Source organism: Urtica dioica, chromosome 9 (genome assembly GCF_054948205.1).
Source record: "Urtica dioica subsp. dioica isolate 48M chromosome 9, U.dioica_male_clone48M_v1_H2, whole genome shotgun sequence".
Lineage (NCBI taxonomy): Eukaryota > Viridiplantae > Streptophyta > Magnoliopsida > Rosales > Urticaceae > Urtica > Urtica dioica.
This window is the reverse complement of record NC_142764.1, coordinates 14,932,211-14,954,921: the sequence shown is the minus strand read 5'-3', so window position 1 is coordinate 14,954,921 and position 22,711 is coordinate 14,932,211. Positions and strand designations below refer to the sequence as shown.

Here is a 22,711-nt window from a genome sequence, read left to right as displayed (position 1 = left end):
ATGTCGTTGGGACCAACAAAACAAATTCTAATCTAAGACTAATTGGGCTTGAGTTTTATTTTTAAAAAATGGATATGGTTGTACCATTTTTTGAGTGATATATCTAAATTCTATTCCAAACTTATTTCCAAATCAATTATCTTTTTCAGCGTAAAATTGTATGTAAATGTGAGGTTTTATTAGGAGAAAAACACTAAAAGGGCATAAAACCGCTACCATTCTAAAAGTTTTAAAGTTAGGGGCAAGGGCAAGGGCAAGGGCAATGTTACTTTCATTTTCATGCCTCTCTCTCTCTCTCTCTCTCTCTCTCTCTCATTTTTGCGTTTGGGTAATCAATAAGTTGTCGTTGGGACGAATTGTCGTTCTGTCGTTTGGGTCCGATCTAAGACCAACGGGCTCGATTTCATTTTCATTTTATTCCTCGTAATATTCACACTACATAGACAACAAATTATTAGTGGGTCATATTTTCACTTTTCATTCTTCTTCCTCCTCTTCCACCCAAATATTTAAAGCTCTAACATTTTATTGTCTGTCACAACAATGCTGACCTTAGGTGAATCTTAAGTCTTTTTGTTTTTCCTTCCCGTTTTATTGCACTTTATTTTCTGTTTACTAGAGAGAGAAGTGAATGAGTTTCCAAAAATGTCGGCGAAGAGCAAAGGAGGAGATTTCGTTAAAAGAAAAGCTCTCTCTCGGAAGTCAGCTCTTTTGCTTTGCTTTGCCTGCTTCTATGTTGGAACGTTCTTCACTAACAGGTGTTTCTTCTTTTACTTATTCAGTTTTCAACCACTCTGCATAGCGAATTTTGCTGCTACATTATGTGTGTTTTATTTTTTATTTTCATTTTTTTTATGGGTAAGGTGGTTCCAAATGGGTTTTCAGAATTAGGTAGGTTTTCGCTACCAGCTTACACTTAAAAAAAAAAATAATAATAATAATAATAATTTGTGAAGTTATTTTATGATTCAATCGTCCTCAAGACTAGCAATTTTTTAGTACACTATCCTGGAATATTGGTTTTATATGTTATATGATAACAGTGATGCATATTTATGAAGGCTTGTTAATCCGTATTATAACATACCACATTGAGCTTTGTTTTGGTGTCATGTATGAGACAACATATTACATTGTGATGACAAGATATAAATTGTTTCATATCAGGATATGGATCATGGTTCCTGAAGCTGGAAATATCCAAAGAACATCTGAAATCAGAAATAACCAATTAAATTTAAAACTGGACGACTGCGAAACGGAGATTGTAAGTGAATGAAATAACACACACACAGTCGCATATTTCAAGATGATTAACAAACTCAGTTATTTCATTACACTGGATCGATTCGGTACTAATTTTATATGTGTGCCCAAATGTGATTGTCAAGCATACATCAAATGGCAATCTACAAGATCTTTCCAACACTCAGCATGTCATTCAGTAAGCTATTTTTGGTGCCTTTTTTATTATAATTTTGTTTAGCTGTACCAAACTTGATTTGTTGAAATAGAATTCTCTGATTCGAGCAAGAAATGGAAAACACAGAATTTTAAATAAGACTGTCTCGGATCTGGAGATGAAGCTAGCGGCTGCGAGGGCTGTGCGTGCTTCTGTGAATACAACCGATCCGAAATCTAAAAACCCCGATTCCAGCGAATTAACTGCAAAAAGAAAGTATTTGATGGTCATAGGAATCAACACGGCTTTTAGTAGCATGAAACGAAGAGACTCGATTCGCATGACTTGGATGCCAAAAGGTGGTTTGAACTTTGAATGCCATTCTTTGGTCGCTTATATATTAACCATGGCGAGTGAATTGGTTCGGATTTGAAATAGATTTTTTCCAGGCGAGGAAAGGAACAAATTGGAGGAAGAGAAAGGTATAGTCATACGTTTTGTCATAGGTCACAGGTAAGCTTTTGTGCTTTATCTTCGATATAATGCTTGTGACCTTTTAGCATGATAGTCTCTCGTCTTGACCACCGGATTTTTTTTTCACCGACTGTTAGTCCGACTCCTGGAGGTATTCTCGATAAAGCCGTTGAAGCGGAGGAGAAAATGCATAGAGATTTCTTGAGGCTGGTGATTTAGCAACCCATTTCATTTCAAGTTTCTTTTTTTTTTTTGGTAAGGAATTCACATTTTTTTTTTTTAAATGTGTACATTGAATACGCAGGAGCACATCGAGGGCTACATGGAATTACCAGCAAAGACAAGAACTTATTTCACGACCGCCGTTGCTCTGTGGGACGCGGAATTCTATGTCAAAGTCGACGACGACGTTCATGTGAATTTAGGTAAATTCCAAATCAGCTCCCTCTTTGCTCGATCGAACCATTGTCCCTGATATTTATTTTGGGCTCTCTAGATATGCAGTCATATGAAATCACATTTTTTGCCATATAGCCAATTTTTGGAAAATTAAAGTAAATAGCCACGAGATTTTATTTACGTGGCCAAAATGACTCATTTGCCCTTATTTTAATGTGTAAATAATCGTAAATACACGTGGAATCATAAGGGAAAAATTGGAAAGCCGAAACGAACCATTAGATGCCACCTCACCGAAATGGCTATTTACCTATAATTTATAAAAGGTTGGCTATGTAGTAAATCCCCTAGTTTTGGTGGCTTTATAAATTTATATATATATATATATATATATATATTTTTTTTTTTATCCCATTTATTGCAATAGGAACACTCGGGATGACTGTGGCTAGGCATCGTGCGAAGGCTAGAGTTTATATTGGTTGCATGAAGTCCGGTCCGGTCTTGGCTCGGAAGTAAGTGTAGTGCGTACTCTCTTATCTTTTCCTTTGTTTCATACTCAAAAGAATACAGTCTGACTGTGAAAATATAGGGGCGTGAGATATCATGAGCCCGAGTATTGGAAATTCGGTGCCGCGGGGAATAAGTATTTCCGCCACGCCACGGGCCAACTCTATGCTATCTCCAAAGATTTGGCCACTTACGTCTCAATCAACCGGTGAGTAGTTTATCATTTGATTTGTTACCCCAAAAAAGAAAAAGAGAGAAATTTGAAAAAGATGACTCACAAGTCAATGAAATTGGATTTCTGTCCAAACCCGTAAAAAATTAGAAAAATATGACCCGTTTGACCAAAATACCCTTATTGACTAGGAAAATACAATGTTCAGCCTCATATGCTTTTTTGCTTCCGGCTGCAGCCATACACTGTATTTTCTTAATAATTGGGTATTTTGGTCCAAAGATTCATATTTTTCAAATATTTGACAAGTAAAAACCCAATATCATGACGTATGAGTTGTGAGTCATGTTTTAGTAAAATTTGTCAAAAGAAAAGATATCATACGAGTCTCCAGAGAGTTCATGAAAAGTGATTATCAGAATGCAAGAACTGAAATCGAGACTTCGAACAAAGCTACTCGGTTTGATCTCTTTGCTGTTGTGACCAAACTATGTCAGGAATTTGCTGCACAAATATGCCAACGAAGATGTTTCGATTGGATCGTGGTTTATCGGTCTAGACGTGGAACACGTTGACGATAGAAGACTATGCTGTGGTACTCCGCCAGGTAAACTCCGCCTTTCTATTCTCATACAAATTACTAATATAACCCTGTCCTCTCTAACATGATCAATAATAACAGCACGTTGTAAACACAAATATGTGAGTGCAGACTGTGAATGGAAGGCAGAGGCAGGGAGTGCTTGTGTGGCGTCGTTTGATTGGCGATGCAGCGGAATTTGCAACTCTGTCGAGAGGATCGCGGATGTTCACACCCGATGCAGTGAGGACCAGAGTGTTTTGTGGAATACCACCTTCTGAGCAGTACTGTACATGTAACATGATATACTTATACATAAAAAACTTTTTCGAGGAATAATACAGGCTTACATTACATTGTTCGTTAAACTTGATCACTGCTCATGTCATATAATAAATTGGCGTGTTTTATGTATATATTTCGGTTGCGCTTTTTGTTGTTGTTGTATTTTTTGTTTTTGTATTTTATTTTATTGTGGGAAAAGGATTCATGTTAGAGCTACTACGATAAAGGTAATAATAAGTGAAAATGGTATGATAAAAATGTTTTTCTGTAGAGTGTAATCTTCAAGTATACCAACCAAGTTTCATTTAATTGCTTAACCATGTCTTCTCCATTCCGGTAATAATGCCATTTTGTCCATACATTAAATAATAAGGTGGTAGTTGCTTTAAGTAGCCTATGTGTTTGTACTTTTATTTCAAGTTGCGAAAATAGCGTTTTTAAGTTAGTAATCTCTTACTTTTTTGTTTTTAAGTCGTTTGTATATAAGGGAAAATAACAAATATATTAAAAGCCATAATTGAATAGACAGATCAATGTATATAAGTCTGTCTATATTGATCATCAATCGGATTTATTGAATACTCTGTGTTTTAGCGAAATATCGAGTTAAATTTTTTGTTTTAAAAAATATCGAGTTCATACCATCTGTTTAGCTAAAATGACAAAATTATACATTGAAATGGATAACACTGTCACAAATGTCCCTTTCATTGATATTAACTCTTATATAAGAAAAACCGAATCAAATCCAAATCAATACCCTGACTTCCAAATTCCCAATTTTGAAATAAAAATAGCCTATAATTGAAATTAAATAATAAAATTCATATCTCTTCAAAGGTAACTTAATTCTGTGTTCGAATTGAACTTATGAATCATGGATTCTCTGTTCGAATATGTGATTTTGATGATTATCAACTATCGATTTTTACCCATTTGCCTCTTTCTGTGTTCTTCACGATTAAGAGACTGTTGTTTACCTTTTAGTTTTTAAATAAATTACATATATGACGCGAATGAATAAAGATAATTGGTGTTTACATATAAATATTATAGTCAACGTCAATGTAAATTCAATAAAAATTCAAGAAAAAGAAGGTTCGTGGCACTGTTGTCTATTTGAGGGTATAATTTCGTCATTTCAATTAAACAGAAAATATGAACTCGACATTTTTGAAAACCAAATGTTATACTCGACATTTCACTAAAACACAAGGTATGTATGTGTCATTTTCCCTATATTTAAGTATTTATTATTTGCAATTAATTTATAAAGAAAATAATTATTTACTAATTAAAAAAAAAATACTATTTTTGTTAAAAATTAAAGTAGTCACTACTTTGAAAATGTTACATTTAAAAAATGTTATTTTTTTTAATTTCTCTAATAATTAGAAAAAGTAGGCTAATAGTTTATAGGGAAATTGCCGCAAATACTACCATCGTATAATATTTTTCCTATTTTTCACAAAAAACATAATTTGGCCAAATAAACTACTAAATCTTGGAGAGAGACTATTTTATAACCATTTTTATCTTTGAACCACAAATTTTCTTACAATCTCACACCAACTCTTTTTACACTATGACAAATACTGTTTTCCAGTGCGGAAGACTTTTGGGTGTGACTTTTCGCACCTAAAAGTCGCACAAAGTTATACCTTTTTACCCGCATATATAAAGCGTTTTGGAGATAATTTGGGTGCGATTTTAGGTGCGAAAAATCGCACCTAAATGTGTTACACCTGATAGTCAAGACTTTCAGGTGCGACTTTTCGCACAGACGAACATCAGGTGCGGACTTTCAGGTGCGACTTTGTCGCACCTAAAGTCGCACATTTTACACTTTCAGGTGCGAAAAAAGTCGTACCTGATGCATTTTTTGTATTATTGTTATGAGCATTTAATATTGACATTTATTAGAGAAATGACGTGAGCTAGGCATTTAACTATGAAACACACACAAACACACACACACACACACACACACACACACACACACACACTCTCTCTCTCTCTCTCTCTCTCTGCTGTAAATCCCGTCTCCTTCACCCAAACTCTGAAACCCTCGTCCAAGCTCCGCGCACAAGGTCTGACATCAGATCCTTGCCCAAACCAAAGCTCAAGGTACGTTGTTTTTGCCTTTACAAAATTTTCTGTGGTTTAAAAAGTTCTGTCGTTTTTATAGGTTGTTTAAATGTTCGGTTTGGTCTGAATATGCTTAAAGGTTTTTTAATGAAGTTCATTATTTGTTGACTTTAGATGTCAATAATTGCCATCCAATGTTGACAACTATTGTCAACAAATAGTGAACTATTTACTCATAGATGTCAACAATTGATGGATATTGTTGACAACTATGTCAACAATTGTAGATATAGATGTCAACAATTGATAACAATTGCTGACATCTATATCTACAATTGATAACAATTATTTACATAATTTTCAACAATTACTTTACATGTTTCATGTCCGCGCGCCTAGTTTTGCGACGCCGTCCAGTCCGCGAACATGGTTCAAGCTAGGGTTTGGACTCGCGATCCCAACAATTCGATCATAAATCCGATCAGGATCGCGGAGCTTTGCCTATTCTCGCTGTAGAAAGGACTTCCTAAGGCCGGATTTAGCGGGAGAGAAGTATCAGCGGAGATCTGAGGCTCTTCGGTGATGATGGATCGACGGAGATCTGGGAGAGGGAAGGGAAGGTGGAGATTGTCTTGATTGCGTTGGCTGAGATTTTCTTTTGCTTTATGGTTTGGATTAGGGTTCGATGGAGGATTGACATTTGGGACACCATTGGTGGAGCTCCGAGGAAGAGAGTGCCATTGGGAGAGATGAAGCGGATTTTGAAAGAGCTGGAGATTTGTGTGCGTGGTTTCACAGAGAAAGAGGGCTTTAGAACGACTGAGAAGAAAATGAGAGAAAGAAGAAAAAATAAATAAATAGAGGAAAAAATTGTATTTGTACATTGGGTCACTAGTATTTTTGTCCGAATACTGTTTTGGTGGAAAATGGGAAAAAAAGTTATGAAATGGTAGTACTTGAGGCAATTTCTCTTTATGTACACTTGGGGCCCTCAATGAACCCCTTTCCGCATCAAATTTTGTCGGAATACAAAATAACGATTTTTAGGTGCAAATTGTCCAAAATAGCAACTACATTAAATCTTTTCGAAAATAACATTTTTTTTTCAAACGCCAAACAATTATTGACCTTATAAATGAAATTATAAACAGTAAATAAAGTTAGATAGAGCCCAAAACAGTAAACAAATTTAAAACAAATAAAGTGAAAGTTTAACTTTAACTTTTTTTTTTGTAATAGTAAATTTATACATAATATTCTTGCGATAAAATACAAAAAACGGTTACCACAAGCAATTTCCACAACTCTATCCCCAACCTACGATTCCATTTGGGCTTTTTATTCAAACCCAATTCGTCAAATACACCGTTAAATAATTTTATATCATAGAAATCTATATTTATAGTATTTTCTTTTGTTTGTAGTCTTGATCAAGGAATTAAATTTCGTGGAATGACGTCGAAATGACGTCGAAATTCCGATTTTTGGACATTACCGGTACAAAAATGACCATTTGTCGTTTCGCGTATTTTTTTGTCGACATTCCCCGGAATTTCGACCGTGCCCACATTATTTCTACGCCTTCTGTGCAAAATCAACAATATTTTCGTCATTTCTTTGGAATGTCGCCGAAATTTCCGTGTTATTCCCACTGTTTTGTGTCGACAGTTTGAGTTTGTGATGAAATCGAATCGTTTTGATTTTCTTGGAAAAATCTTGCTGAATGGAAGATGTATATTTATGTGGTTCACATATGTTTTTCTCAATTTTTTTTAATAGAATCCAAATTTATTTGATATTTGAGATTTAGATTTCAAAGTTAGAATTTATTGTTGTTTTTTATAGAACCCGAATTTATTTCATGTTTGAGATTTAGATTTCAAAGTTAGAATTTATGTTGTTTTGATAGAATCCGAAGTTATTTTAATGGGCTAACTACTGTGATCTCCACGCACGAACCGGGGGTTACTATCAACCCCACCGCCACTCAACCTACTATTGAGGGTTTTTTTTTTTTTTTTTTTTTTTTTTTTTTTTTTTTATACCTATGTTGAACTTAATATGTATGTTGAACTTATCTTTGTTTTTGAACTTATTAAGTGTTTTGGACCTTTTGTTTATGTTTTTTTTTTATGATGTGTGAAATTATTATGTGTGTTGGAGATTTGAATTTGGAGTTTAAACTTATTATGCGTGTGTTTGAAACTAATTTATTTGTTATATTAAGAATTATGCAACATTATTTCCGCCGACATTTCCGTGTTTTATCAAAATTTCCGTCGGCATTTTGTTAAGCAAATTTCCACATTTTTTCCGTCGCAATTCCCATCGGCCACCGCAATTTCCGTTTTTTGAGGCCATTGGCATGAAATCGGCCGTCGGCATTTCAATCCCTGGTCTTGATAGACTTAATTTTGTTCTGTTAGCCATAGTTTCATTTTTCTTTTCTTTTCTTACTATTTCATTTAAGAGGTAATTAAGTTAGTAGTCTAATAGCCTACCATCATTTTACAAAATAGTCCAAATTTAACTATATTAAAAAAATACTCCAATAGATCCGCAATAATTTAATTAACTAATGAGTAAATTAAATTTACTCATTAGTTAATTTATTTAATGTAGACTCAATGGACTTTTTTTTTTTTTAATAAAATTAAACTTTGGCTAAAAACTTAAAAATAACTAGAGAAATAGTTAGTTGCTGTACACATTAGTTAAATAATTTAACAAAAAATTAGCAAAATAGCCAACTCAAACTTTATAGATTGCTAAATAGTCAAGGTTTTGTAAATATTAAGTAAATAGCCACTCGGATGACGTGGCCCAATTACTTGTTTTTTCTATTCCGAACCTTGCCCTTTTAAAATTTTAAATTATGAAATTTTTTGAATTTTGAATTGTTTTGTATTTCTGGAAGTTTTATTTTTGAACGAATTTGAGCGTGTGAACAGATACGAGGGAATTTCAAGAAGTTCCTTATTTGTAGCAACTATTTAAATGTGGCTGACTATTTGTTGATTGGTTTCCTTATATATTTTTTCTTTATGCCTTTTTTTTACTGTTCTAATTATTTATTTACTTTTTAATTTGATGGCCGAAAATCATTCACACGTCTGAAAATATCACTGATCCTCAAGATGGTTGGGTTTTCTCTGAATGAATCAGGTGGTGTATTTTTTTTTTTTAATTTTAGTCTACTCTCGCACCGGTTTATATAAAATTACTATTGTATTTACGTATATTTACTGTCGCTGTTATGTTGCAGTGAAGCTTTTTGAACGTCAATAGCTGGAAAGCCATAACCCATTGTCAGGTGGTGTAAATACAGAATGTAATCAAAATGATTTACAAACTGTTTTCGGTAGACAGCGTTATTATGAGCTTCTATTTCTGACGGCAGCTATTTTCGTTCTCGTCATCGTGGTTGAGCCCTATTAACCATGTTTTGCAGTAAATACGTGTTAATATTCCAATTTAGTTATAACAAATTCTAAACTAGACATATTATGCAGTAAATATATGTAAATATACAAACATACATCAAGCCATTTACAACCCGAACCTCCAAATCTAGTTTGAAATTTCTAGGGTTTATGGAAGAAAATCTAGGATTATGAATAACCTATATACGAATATTAACATCCATTTACAACACATGAATCTATACCAACGAGGAAGATGATTAACACAAAATAAATGTTTTCCGAAATCGAATCCAAAAACACAGGTTATCCTTCCATTTTTTGTGTAATTCTTTTTCTGAAATTAGTAAATACTTGTAAAACTATCAAGAACATCTACAAATCCATACATGAGAGAGTTGCTGCAGCCGAAATCGGAGGTCGGCGATGGTGGACTGGATTTCGTCGGAGGAGAGACAAAGATTTTTCTTTTTCTTTGAGAGCTTTTTTTTTTAAGTTCTTTTTTTTTTAAGTTCTTTTTTTTTTTAAATAGTCCAGCAGTTAATGAAGAGGTTTAATAACCTAGAATCTCAGGAATAGAAATTTCTCGATTTTTTTTTTTTTTTCATCATTAAATGGGTGAATGAGCGGGAAAGTTTTTTTGGGCATCCTAGTAATTTTGGATGACTACTTAATTCGTGCTGTTTATTTACTAATTATTTACAAAACGTTGGCTATATTTAACAATCTAAAAGGTTTGGTTTGGTTACTTTGCTAAATTACCCATAATTTAATGCAGATCTGATGAACTATTTTTTTTCAATAAAATGAAACTTTGGCAAGAAACATAAAAATAATTAGTTGCAACAAATTTTTATTAATATAAGGGCCATGATTTCTGAAAATTAAAAAGATCTGTGTATTTATAGAAGGTATGAAAGTAATGGTTTTAGAATTATCATCCTCAAACAAGCAGTATATGTAGGTATTTGTGTCACTCTCTTATTAGCGTTAATCTTAACGTCTCTCTCTTTTTCTTCGATTTTAATTTGACTATAAGCACTACGAAGTTATAGAACTATTTTATCAACGAATGTATTTTAGTCATAGAATTGTGGTTAAAATAGTAACGGGGAAAATTTGAATGTCGTGTTCACAAAGAAATAACAAAAGCAATTTTTATTGGATTTGGATACGGTTTACCCAAATTTTTTTAATTATTATTATTATTATTATTTTTTTTTTTGCAGTGGTAGACTTTCATTTCTCATTCTATGTGTATCTCCGAACTAATAATCATTTTTAATGTTAAATTATATGTAAATGTAAGACTTACAATGAAAAAAAAATGGAATGGGCATATAAACCAATCATTCTAAAAGTTTGGGCGATATAAATGCCTTTTTTTATGATTAGTCAGCAATTAAGATATGGATATATGTGGCGATAAAACAGAAATAAATGAAAGAACATATATATAAGACTAGTACTAGCTCATCATCGGATTCTGATGTCAAACATAATTAAAGAATATTAAACATTCATTGTTCATCAGATGCTCTAATGTCTTCTGGTATATTTTCAACATATCCTGTTTGATGATCTGCAGTTGCCACAAAACCATATTGATCAACCAAGTATCTAAATTATGAACTACTTACAAGGAAATGATCGGCAAAGGAACCTTCATACACAACCCTCCACAGAATAATTCACGTCTGCTTTGTTTTTATTAAACCTAATACGACAATAAACTTATCAATTGTATTATTTTTAGCTTAAAAACTCTGACGAACGAGGAGCTTAATAAATTCAACAACAATAAGAAGAAAAAAAAAGAAGATATCATCATCATTACACGAGTACGTAAATTACCTTTAGCTCACCGGGAAAATGTGCATAGCAGTTAGTAAGGCGAGAAAGAGGAAAAAAATGGTTCTCCATGGCTTCCAAAATTAAAATTTGGAAATAGAGCGTCATCGAGGCCTGGAAAATATCAGTACAATACAAGATATATGCTTGCAGTAAATGAATAAAAATGGATGTACGTAGTTTTAATACCCTACGAAGATCATGTGATATTGGCACGGCTCAATCAAACAACAGATCTCTAGAAGCTAAAGCACCGGTTTCTGATTGAACCGTACCAACATCTCATGTATGAGGTATATATGTAATATTCATCACAGTAGAAATTATAAGACAAAATTATGTATGTATATAGCTATAGCTAATTAACTAGCTCTATTGTGAAGAATATTTTGTAGGCTCATAAAAGAAAGAAAACACTGCCATATTTGTGCAGTGATTATTAATTGCATGTCGTAGCTAGTCTCAACAAAAAGAAGCAAGACGAAACGTTATATACACAAGTGATGAAGCATTGTATCATCTGATCAGCTTTATATGTGTGACTATGAATCATGGACCAATGTTTTTCCAAGGACTATATAGATATGAGAGAGAGAGAGAGAGAGAGAGAGAGAGAGAGAGAGAGAGAGAGAGAGAGTAATAAATGGCAGGTGGGCTGTGACATCTCTGAAAATATGCGCATTGAATTTTGCCCACCAACCCTACAACGCAAAGACGCTGGGTACATTAAATATAAATCTATAGCCTTTATAATGCCAACAAGAATATATATTTTGTGGGATAACAAGTCATTTATACCGAGACAAGTACTCCTCAACTTTCAATTTTGTGAATTTATGACGATGATTCCGTATGTCGTCCATATCTATTTGAATTTGAAAAGCAATAACCATCATACATATACATATGTATATGCATATATATATATATATATATATATATATATATATATATATGTGTGTGTGTGTGTGTGTGTGTGTGTGTGTGTGTGTTCTCTTATTTGTTTGGTGAGATGAGGTATGATCATCTTTAACATCAAGGCAATAATTGTAAATGAATGAATGATAATAGCTATGATAATTCTAGTAAAGCTCATTCTTACTTGAAAGGCAAGATTGAAGTTTTTCTGAATGCAAGTGGTCGGTCAATGGAATGGAAAGGCCTACCACATGCACTGACACAAAACTAATTAAGATGCGAAAATTATTAAAGCGCGTACTCTTTTGTGGGTGTCATTTTATGCATTGCAATAGAAAGAGAACACTACCTTTTCATCTTTATGATTGATCATAATTAATAGAACTCACTATCCCTTACTCATCTACAGATATTTTTCTATTGATCACGAAGGAAAATTAACAGAACACATTTCCAAATGACTTGTTATTGGTTCACATTTATATCACTATCTTTGTCGCTTAGATATACCCATTAAGGAAATTTAGGTGATGCATAGTGTCACTTATGTTCTAGCATTGCAAATATATATATATATATATATATATATATATATATATATATATATATATATAGTAGCCAAATAAGTATACTGAAAAATATTGAAAAACTATAGCATTGCACACTCTTTTAAAAAGAGGTCATATATAATCATATGCCCTGATCAACTACTTTAATAGATAGAACAAGCTCAAACGTGGGATTTAAATAAGCTCGAATCAAGATCTCTCGTGTTCTTTGTTTTGAAATACTATTTAAATTAATCTTGCTCATAGTCAAAGGCATCGACATAATAGATTAGTAAACAAAAAATACACAATTCAAAGATCGCTGATCGTTATCATTTTATTCTTCGACAATCATTTCAAGCAATCATCATTCCGGGATTGAAGAAGATTTGAGGCTTGTAAATGCATCCACACGAGTTAGAGGTTTGTGATCGAGGAGCTTCACGATTTCATTCAAAGTTAAGATAAAAGATTGGAGGATCATAATTCCACCAAAGAGTTGTTATAAAAGAAACTCGTGAGCTGGATTGATTTTAGCTTGTAATAATATCCTTTAGAGTGTAAAATATAATTCAAAGTATAAAAGATCTTTTGAAAAGTAGTAAACTTTAACACCAATAATTTTCTCCTTACTAAGGTCAGGTTAATCACAACGACATCTCGAAAGACTCTGATATTGTATATGAAATGTATGCCTCTATAAACCAATAGCGAGTTTATATGCTATCCAACAAAAATAAATCTCGTGTGATCATTCGGTTAATGCATTAAGCTTACTTTGAATAGAATAAAAAAGGATAAGAAAATTATCAACATATGTATACTATGCAGGGGTAATTTAGTCTTTTACTACATTATTTGCCTTGACTATTTATTTGCGCATTGTATTGTTTCATGAACACTATTTTCCATTATAAAAATCATGTCCCCACTCTTACACAATTCCGCTTTTCCGTTTGTAATCTCAAGTCTCAACACGATATTAGAGCCCCATGAACTCATTTGAAATTGGATTCGAGGTTTCGTTGCATTTTATTATTGTGCAATTGAATGGAAAGTGTTAGTTCCTCTGTGGCATGAGTTGTTTGGCAAAACAATTTGGGTTAAAGTTGTTCGAGTGAAGCTGCAGGAAGAAGTTCAAGACCCGGGTTACTTGTTCCACACTGTTGTCTCCCGCGAACTAAAAAAGAAACTTCATGTTTTCAATTTAGAATATATTGAGTATATACTATCAGATATTTGGTTTTCGATTCTGAGAGATTCGCCAAAGATTTGAGCCTTGATCTAATAAAGCTAATTTGGTGTCGTATTAGGTCATTGTCTCTTTTGTTAGGTAAATCACGCGCGTGCCTTATACCTTTAGCTAGTCTTTCTACTCTGGAGATCTTCATCGACAACTAGATATTGGTGCTTGCAATTTTCTGAGTCATTCTTTGATCAGAGTTTGTGAGTGTGTGTGTTTGCATTGGCGTGCTCGATAATCTTTGAGAGAAGATTGGGTGAAATATATATATATATATATATATAGAGAGAGAGAGAGAGAGAGAGAGAGAGAGAGAGAGAGAGAGAGAGAGAGAGAGAGAGAGTCTAAGGGGAGCTCAAATTTACATCCATTGGAGACGTCAAAGACGACGGTGTTTTCAAAAAGGGAGTTTTGTCAAACTTAATATTTCTATTCTTTTGACGTTTGTTTTTAGTGAATTGTTTGCACCTGGACGTATCAGTCCCATTGAGTAAGTTGTTTATACCGGACATGGTTACCAATTCTTATGTGTCATTATTGCTTTCTGCTTGATTGTTTTATTTGTTTATCAGCTTGATTAAAACTTTTATAAGCAATCAGTTATTCAACAAGTTGTTCCACATCCTAGTTGAACAACCATCTTAATCGCGTGAAGTAATTTCAGAAAGAACTATTTGTATTAGAGTTATCTCATGAAAATTTCTCTGAAGGGAAAAAGTAAATGTCGAGTTATGTTTTTGGAGCTTATAGGAAGGCGAATGACGAGAAGGATACGAGCTATGCAGAACAATTGAATCTTTAGGAGGCCAACAACTTGAAAATACTCACTTATTGAATCAATAATTGTTGAACAATCAATCAGTATTGGCGAAATATGAAATGTCTAAGAAAGTTTGTGTTGTGAATTATTCAAATTTCAATAGTGTGAAATATAGAATCTTAAACGATTTAGATTATAATGAAACTTCAAATCAAGGATCCAATTTATTAATAAATTAACGATTAGAAAATATTATCAAAACGACTATAACAAACATGAATAGCTAAATAGATCATGAAATAATGAACTTACATGATATTCCAGTATTTGATTTCCTATGCTATCTGAATGTTCTTCGGGAAGGATTGATAATAAATTTTCTGTTTTGCAAACGTGTTTATGTTTTACTTGCATCTTTTGATTTGGTTCATTTTGATGTTTAAGACCTTCACCAGTTCTTAAAAAAAGTAGATCTCGTGTGTCTTTTATTGACGATTTTACTCATTTTTGTTAAGTCTACCTAATGAAACAACGTTTTGATTTATTGGGCATTTACCATTTGTTTTGGGATTTTTGTTAAAACTCAAAATAATTCCATCTTTAAGACCATTTCCAATCCATTCTTTAATAAAATGAGACGTGACAAAATAGAGTTGGATTGTCTCCAAACCAATTCTATTTCTCTATCTATTATAGAAGGACTCCAGATACCAAGTTCCACTATTCCTCAACTCTATAGTAGAGTAGAAATATAATAATATTAAATTGCTTTCATTAATATCGTAACAACCTCAAAATTATTATAATTTATACATTTTTATCTATAGTTATATTAATTATTACAAAGTAAAATATCATACTCTTAACAATATTATATCTCATTCTAATTAGAATTTGTGAAATAAAAATTAATTTTATATTATATACAATAATAACACAAAATAAATTAAAAATATAAATCTTTATTATAAAATTAAATGACATAAATGTATAAATAAAATATAAGTGGAATAAATTGTGATATATATTATATAGAATGTTGTTAAATAATTGAAATACTAGAATGATAACAAATAAGCTTTTTTGGTGTTAAAAATACAATTTTGGATTGGGAAACAATGTTGTTTGCTTTTACATAAATTGTATAATAGAGTAAACAAAGCTATATAATGGAGTTTTAAGTTGGAGATGCCAGATATATTTTGTTGCGATTTGGGAGGTGAATATATATCTCATCATCAAACTTTGTCTACTAACACACTAGAGAAAAATGGTGTTGCCAATAGAAAATATAAACACATCATTGAAATAGCTTGCTTTAGTCTTTTGTCAGCTTATGTTCCTATTTTGTTTTAACGAGAAGCTATTCTCAGTGTTTTACACTCCATTAATATAATCTAATCCTCGGCCACTTCAGGTTAATCTTCATTTGAGAGTATTTGGTTCCACTTGTTTTGCCCTTCGACCTCATGTCGAACATAGCAAACTCAGTTCTCATTCTACTCTTGTTTTGCCCTTCGACCTAATGTCAAACATAGCAAACTCAGTTCTCATTCTACTCTTTCTGTTTATAGTTTATAGTGAGGGTCAATGAGATATCAATGTTATGATCCCGATAGTAAAAAACTTTATGTCTCTGTCATGTTGTGTTTCTTAAACATATATTCATTTATATTTCGTTCCCCCTAATACTCCTAATTTACCAAAAAAAAACTGATGTTACTCTCAATGATCTATTTGATTCTTATAGTGTTGGTACTCCTAACATTGCAGATGTCAACCCACAACCTATCCATGCTCTTAATTGTCCTATCAATATGATTCTTTTACGAGTGCGGATTCTCATCCATCTTCTTCTTCTACTTGTTACCCTCACTAATCTCACAAGTCTACCCAGGTACCTGATTTTGGTTTACTCCACTTATTCTTTTGATTTCGTTTATTTTTTTTTGCCTCAATTCACAACCTCTCCGAGCTTCTTCCTATACATAGGCTTTTCTTGAACCGCTTTGGCAACATGCAATGACTAAAGAACTCTCTGCTTTATACAAGATAGATATGTGGGAATATTGCCCGTAAAAGGATATTATAGTAATTACCCTCGAGGGTATTATTGTAATTGCCTAAAGATTACTATTAAATGAAAATAAAAAGACACAATCAATGATAGAAAATATTAGTTGCAAACCTTTATAAGCGACAACATTCGACTTATCTATAGCCCTTTGCATTAACTGAGATTATAGCTCTACATCTGATGTGAGAAAGATATAAGTCTCGGGTGGAGCGCTTAAACTGATTAGTGATTAGTCTATGCCTGGGTAGGTAGATAGGAAATCACATATGCAACTCAATGTAGACTGGATCTGACAAGTGGGAGCATTCTGTTTGGGGTACCATACATGACCTGGACATGTTGCAGTACATCGTTTAAGCAACCACTGCGATGGGACATATCGCAATCACAAATGATGGTCACTATATGAATCCTGAGGTGCTCCCAAAAATCAGGGTAACATACTCGACTCTTTGATTCATTCGTTCACAATTACGATGGTGCTTATATACTTAATAAAGAGAGTCAATGTTCATTCACATGATAGCTGAATCCAAAATCAATTGATTGTCGACACCTTTATTTTATGAACAGTAAATGAATCTTTCGCTAGGGAATCAATGGAACTCAGGGCTCATAAGTGACTCAAGGGTATAATGGTATGTTTGAACCTTTGTTTCACGAGTTGAAACTAGATAGATACTTATGTTCTGGCTATATCAATGGACATTCATCTATAAAGATTGAAGTTTAATTATGATAACTTCGAGAGATTCAGTCGTGGGATTTTAGTGGAATATCACCAAAATTTGATGAAGCGAAGAAGAAAGGTAACGATGTCTAGGCTCTCGCTCGTGTTCATCTATCTTTGAGTTATTATGTCCATAATCCATGAGTCGACTTTGATAAAATGAGTTAGAATACTCTTTTAGTAAATATGTGAATTTGACTACACACATACTGCTGCAACTTAGTTGTAATATCTTGCGCATTCGTAATAAAGTACTTTACGAATAGGTTATTAATTGTTAAGTAACTTCGGAGTATCCTTAGATTTAAATTGGCCTGAAAAGTGCAATTTAAATCAGCCCACAAGCCCCGATAAGGCTTGTGGTATGCGTATATAATGAGGTACATAAGCATTGGATTTGTTTGATCAAAGCCCAAAATGATTGAGACTTTTCTCAAATAGGATATAAATAATATATACTAAATATGATCCGTTTTAGTGAGTATTAATATAATAATTATTTATGAGAGTATCATGGAGATATTCTCTATTATTCCATCTATATATGATCTAAATATTTTATTTATTAAAATATCTTGGAAAATTTTGATTTATTCTATTCTTAGAATAAAAATCTCATATTAAATAAAATAAGATCAAATCAAATCAAATCAGGAAAGTGTATATTCTATTTTGATAAGCTAGAAAACTATAAATATGAGGTTTAGAATTTCTTTGTTCTACACTTGAAATTTTCGGCCAGTCCCGCCCCTAGTGCCTTGGACGTTTTTCTCTCTTCTGGGAGTTGAGAAATTCGTTCAACCCACTTCCCAAAAAAGAAAGAATTATTCCGATACCTCGTTGAAATAATTAGTGAAGTAAAGAGTTGACCCACGCCTTAGTTCTATCTCATTAGGAGAAACGGCTTGGAAGACTTGGTGTTGATCCAACGTGAAGAACATGAGAAACACAAAGAACAAGAAGACGATCAACCGGTGTGGAAAATCAAATAACGGGATATCATGTAAGTTTACTAATCCTGTTATGTCTTACGATTGTTTCGTTAGTCGCACCTTCATCTAGATTAATTAGATTTTCTTGAGAGCTAAAACAACGATAAAAACTAAAAGCGTTTTTTTAATTAAAATTGTTTTGAATTCTACTTTCCGTATTAAACACAAGAAATTATTTTTCTGGTATTGTTTCCATTACGAGCTTCATGATCTCGTATCAAAAGTTTAAAAGGAATTTTCGTAAAGTGAAAAAGAAATTGTTGTTACTTTGAGATTGGCATTTTGGTTCAGGCAACTCTATTGTTCCTAGTATTGTCTCTTGCATCGCACAGAACATCTATCGTCACTTTATGCCAGGAAACGACGTGGCCGCGCTGACTGCCTTTTGTCTGTCCTCGTCCTGATGTATGCCATCTGTCCTGGTATCTGATTATAGGACATTATCTTTTCTTGTCTCTTATAAAAGAGAATGCAATACCCTAGGAAAGGGTAACACACTTTACACGCTGAAATCATCTCTTCAAGAGAAAAGTGTGTGGGTTTTTGTTCTCTAGGTTTTGATCCTTTTCGGCGAAGACAAACCTAGCTTTTTAAAGTTGTTGCTGTTATTGTTGTTATTGATATTCATTGATACACTGGGAGAGTGTAAGAGTGAAAAGGGAGGGGAGCTCAAATCTAGGGAGAGCCTAGGTTAGTAACACCATAGGATAGTTTGGAGTTAGGAATAGTGGAGGGTGATCATCCATTGTATTCTAGTGTGTACTCATTCTATTGTCTAGTGGAGTTACTCTTTTCACCGGGATACAAATCCCTCAGAGTAGGCAGTTGATGCCGAACTGAGTTACCACTCTTGGTGTCATTTACTTGATTTTATTATCTGTTGTTTGTTGTTCTTTCAGTTATTCTTAACAACATCTAACAAGACTATACAATAGATCTGGACTTTCAAGTGGTATCAGAGCAGGCACGCTAAGTTTCTCGGTGAGGTTCATATTGATATTACTGTTGTTGCTGGAAATGGACACGCTCAAGGAAGGAGGCTCTATTTCTCGACATCCGCTTCTCGATGGGCAGAACTACGCTGACTGGAAGGCTAAGATGGAGCCTTCATCAGGTCCATCGATCACAAAACATGGAAGTCCATTATTACAGGATGGGATGCTCCCAAGAAGGTGTTGGAGGATGGCATTACCCATGTGAAGAAGCCTGAGATCGAGTGGAGTCCCACAGAAGATGAAGCCACTCTCTCTAACTCCAAAGCTCTCAATGCCATCTACAATGGTGTTGACAAAAATGTGTTCAGATTGATTAATACTTGTGAGAGCGCCAATGAGGCTTGGGATATCCTTGAAACCACCTTTAAGGAGACTGATAAAGTGAAAAATTCTCAGTTACTTGTCACTACCAAGTTTGAGAACATGAGAATGCATGAGGATGAAAGCATCAGCGAGTTCCATGTGAGAGTTAGAGACCTCTCTGACGAGTCTTACTCTCTCGGGGAACCCATGTCGGATGCCAATCTCGTCAAGAAAATCTTGAGATCTCATCTTGAGAGGTTCAAGATCAAAGTGACCACCATTGATTAGTACATGATACATATGCAATGAAGGTGGATGAACTCATTGGGTCCTTACTCACCTACGGGATGTCGTTCTCAGGGTCCCCAGAGAAGAAATCAATGGCTCTTGCGCTCAAGTCCTCTGCACCCGAACCTTCGTCTCCTCAAGCTGAGATGTCATCAGAATCTTATGAGGAGTCTCTGGTCTTGACGGTCAAGAACTATGGAAAGCTTATGAAAAAGTTTGAGAAAATATCCCATAACCCTCAGGGAAATTTACTGCACCCTTCAACCGAGAGAAGACATCTCAGGGTTATAAACCTAGGAATTACAACAAAATGGGTAGAGAAGATCAGGGAACCCTTCATGCGTTTAAAGAAAAAGGGATTCCATGCAGAAAATGTGAAGGCTTTGGTCACATCCAAGCTGAGTGTCCAAACTATCTAAGGAGACAGCAGAAGAACTACACTTCCATGCTCAGCGATGAAGAAAACGAATCCGGTAGTGATGCGGGAGAAGATGGAGGCAATAACTTTCTTGCCTTCATGACAATGAGTTCAGACCCACATGAGGATCCTTCAGAGGAGAATAACGGGAAAATTGCTCTGGCTCCTTCTGAATGCTTCAATGATTTTAAGTCAGCTGAAAGTTGGGAACTCAGCGACGAATTTCTTCTACATGCCTATGAAGTCATCATGTCTCAGACAGGACCATCTAACAGTGTTAAGTCGTGTTCTGGAGAAGTGGAGGATGAACTAAGTGATGAGGTCTAACTGGAGGCCTACAAGACTCTGTTTGTCAAGTAGGCAGACGAGTCTAACGCCGTCCTCAAGAAAAAATGAAGATAGAAGAATTGGAAGCCAAGCAATCTAGCCTGCTTATGGAGATTGAAGAACTGAAGAAGGATTCTCCTGAGATGATGAAGAACAGAATTGAATCACTTATGGGTGAAAAGTCTCATCTACTCGAGGTCATTGGGAGTCTGAAGAAGCAAATCTCCAAACTCAATGCTGATCTGGCGAATATGACCAAATCAGTTCAATTGTTAAAATCTGGAACCTCTAACCTGAGTGAAATTCTGAAGATTGGTCAACCCTCCTCTAGTCATAGAGTCTTGGGTATCACTCTGTCTCTTCTTCTTCTCAGTAAACAGTCTTTGTGTCTCCATCCCATTTACCAGTATTATGCTAAAGGTTCTCCAACATCGCGAAAGACATCAAGTCATGTGTTTCCAAGGTTACCAAGGTCATCTCCTAAAACTAATTGGAGATGTCACTTTTGTGGAAAATGTGGAAATATCCACCCTTTCTGCTGTATGGCAGATTACTAGAGCGGAAAAATACACGTAATAATGTTCTCTATGCTCAGAGCAGATTTCTCAGGTTGAAGGTGGATATGAGGGAACGATCAGAGAGGCAGTCCTCTCACACATCAGCTCACCAAGTGTAGAGGATCAAGCAAGATCATAGAGCTCTTGTGGCTTACACTTATCTCAAAGTTACCGCTAGAGTGGAGTGGTATTTTGACAGTGGGTGTTCAAGGTACATGATTGGAGACAGTTCGTTTCTCAACAACGTGAAAAGTTTCTCTAAGGGACATGTCACTTTTGGAGGTGGCTCCACATGTACTGTGGTTGGAAAAAGGAAAGATAAATGTTTTCGGTCTTCCAGTCCTTGATAATATCTTTCTTGTTGATGGTCTTACAGCCAATCTGATCAGTATTAATCAGTTGTGCGACCAAGATTTAACTGTCACGTTCACAAAAAATGACTGTTCTATCACCCGCGAGGACAATTCAGTGTACATGAAGGGACTAAGATCTCCTGACAATTTCTATATGTGGTCTGCTCCCTCGACTCCTCCTTCTACTTGCCTTGTAAGCAAAGCTGATGTCAAAGATCTCTGGCACAAGAGACTTGGGCACTTGAATCTGAGGAGCTTGGGCAACCTTGTGTCCAAAGAGGCTGTTCGAGGTCTACCTGAGCTCAAGATCAAAGAAGGAAGGGTATGTGGTCAATGTCAAGCTAGGAAACAAGTTCGTGCGTCACACAAGAAAGTTGACTTTCTCACCACCTCTCGTGTTTTGGAGCTTCTCCACATGGACCTCATGGGTCCCATGCAGGTTGAGAGTCTCGGTGACAGGAGATATATCCTTGTAGTTGTTGATGACTATTCAACGTACACATGGGTTGAGTTCCTCAGAGAAAAGTCTGATGCCTTTGACGCATTCCATACTCTGAGTTTGAGGTTGCAGCGAGAGAAGGAGAAATCTTCAGGGAAGATTATGAAGATTCGCAGGAAGAGAATTTGAGAACAGCAAATTTCTTGAGTTATGCAATTCTCAAGGGATCATGCATGAGTTCTCAGCTCCAATCACTCCTCAGCAGAATGGCATTGTGGAAAGGAAAAACATGACAATTCAGGAAATGGCTCGAGTTATGCTTCACGCGAAGTCTCTCCCTATCGCTTTTGGGCAGAAGCTGTTAACACTGATTTCCATATTCACAACCGCGTATCTATTTGTCCCGGCATCTCCTGCACCAGCTATGAAATTTGGTGGGGGAGGAAGCCCAATGTTAAGTATTTTCACATCTTTGGCAGTACATGTTTTATCCTTGCCGACAAGGAACCCAGGAAGAAGTACAGTGATGAAGCCATCTTCTTGGGGGTATACCTCTAGTGGTGCTGCTTTTAGGGTCTTC

General features: G+C 34.6%; 2 protein-coding genes across 2 annotated transcripts; both read left to right on the top strand.

The window, feature by feature from the left end:
* The first annotated feature begins 453 nt into the window (after window positions 1-453).
* On the top strand, window positions 454-4,050 carry LOC149385201 (putative beta-1,3-galactosyltransferase 2). The gene is made up of 11 exons (XM_089625751.1): window positions 454-758; window positions 1,168-1,267; window positions 1,392-1,444; window positions 1,550-1,761; window positions 1,852-1,915; window positions 2,014-2,086; window positions 2,181-2,301; window positions 2,703-2,790; window positions 2,868-2,993; window positions 3,455-3,564; window positions 3,670-4,050. Exons 1-11 carry the CDS (start codon window positions 646-648, stop codon window positions 3,816-3,818), a joined length of 1,209 nt encoding a protein of 402 aa, XP_089481877.1. The 5' UTR covers window positions 454-645; the 3' UTR covers window positions 3,819-4,050.
* A 15,418-nt stretch (window positions 4,051-19,468) lies between these two features.
* LOC149385200 (uncharacterized) lies at window positions 19,469-20,037 on the top strand. Its single transcript, XM_089626273.1, has 2 exons — window positions 19,469-19,565; window positions 19,604-20,037. Exons 1-2 carry the CDS (start codon window positions 19,469-19,471, stop codon window positions 20,035-20,037), a joined length of 531 nt encoding a protein of 176 aa, XP_089482399.1.
* The last annotated feature ends 2,674 nt before the right edge of the window (window positions 20,038-22,711 follow it).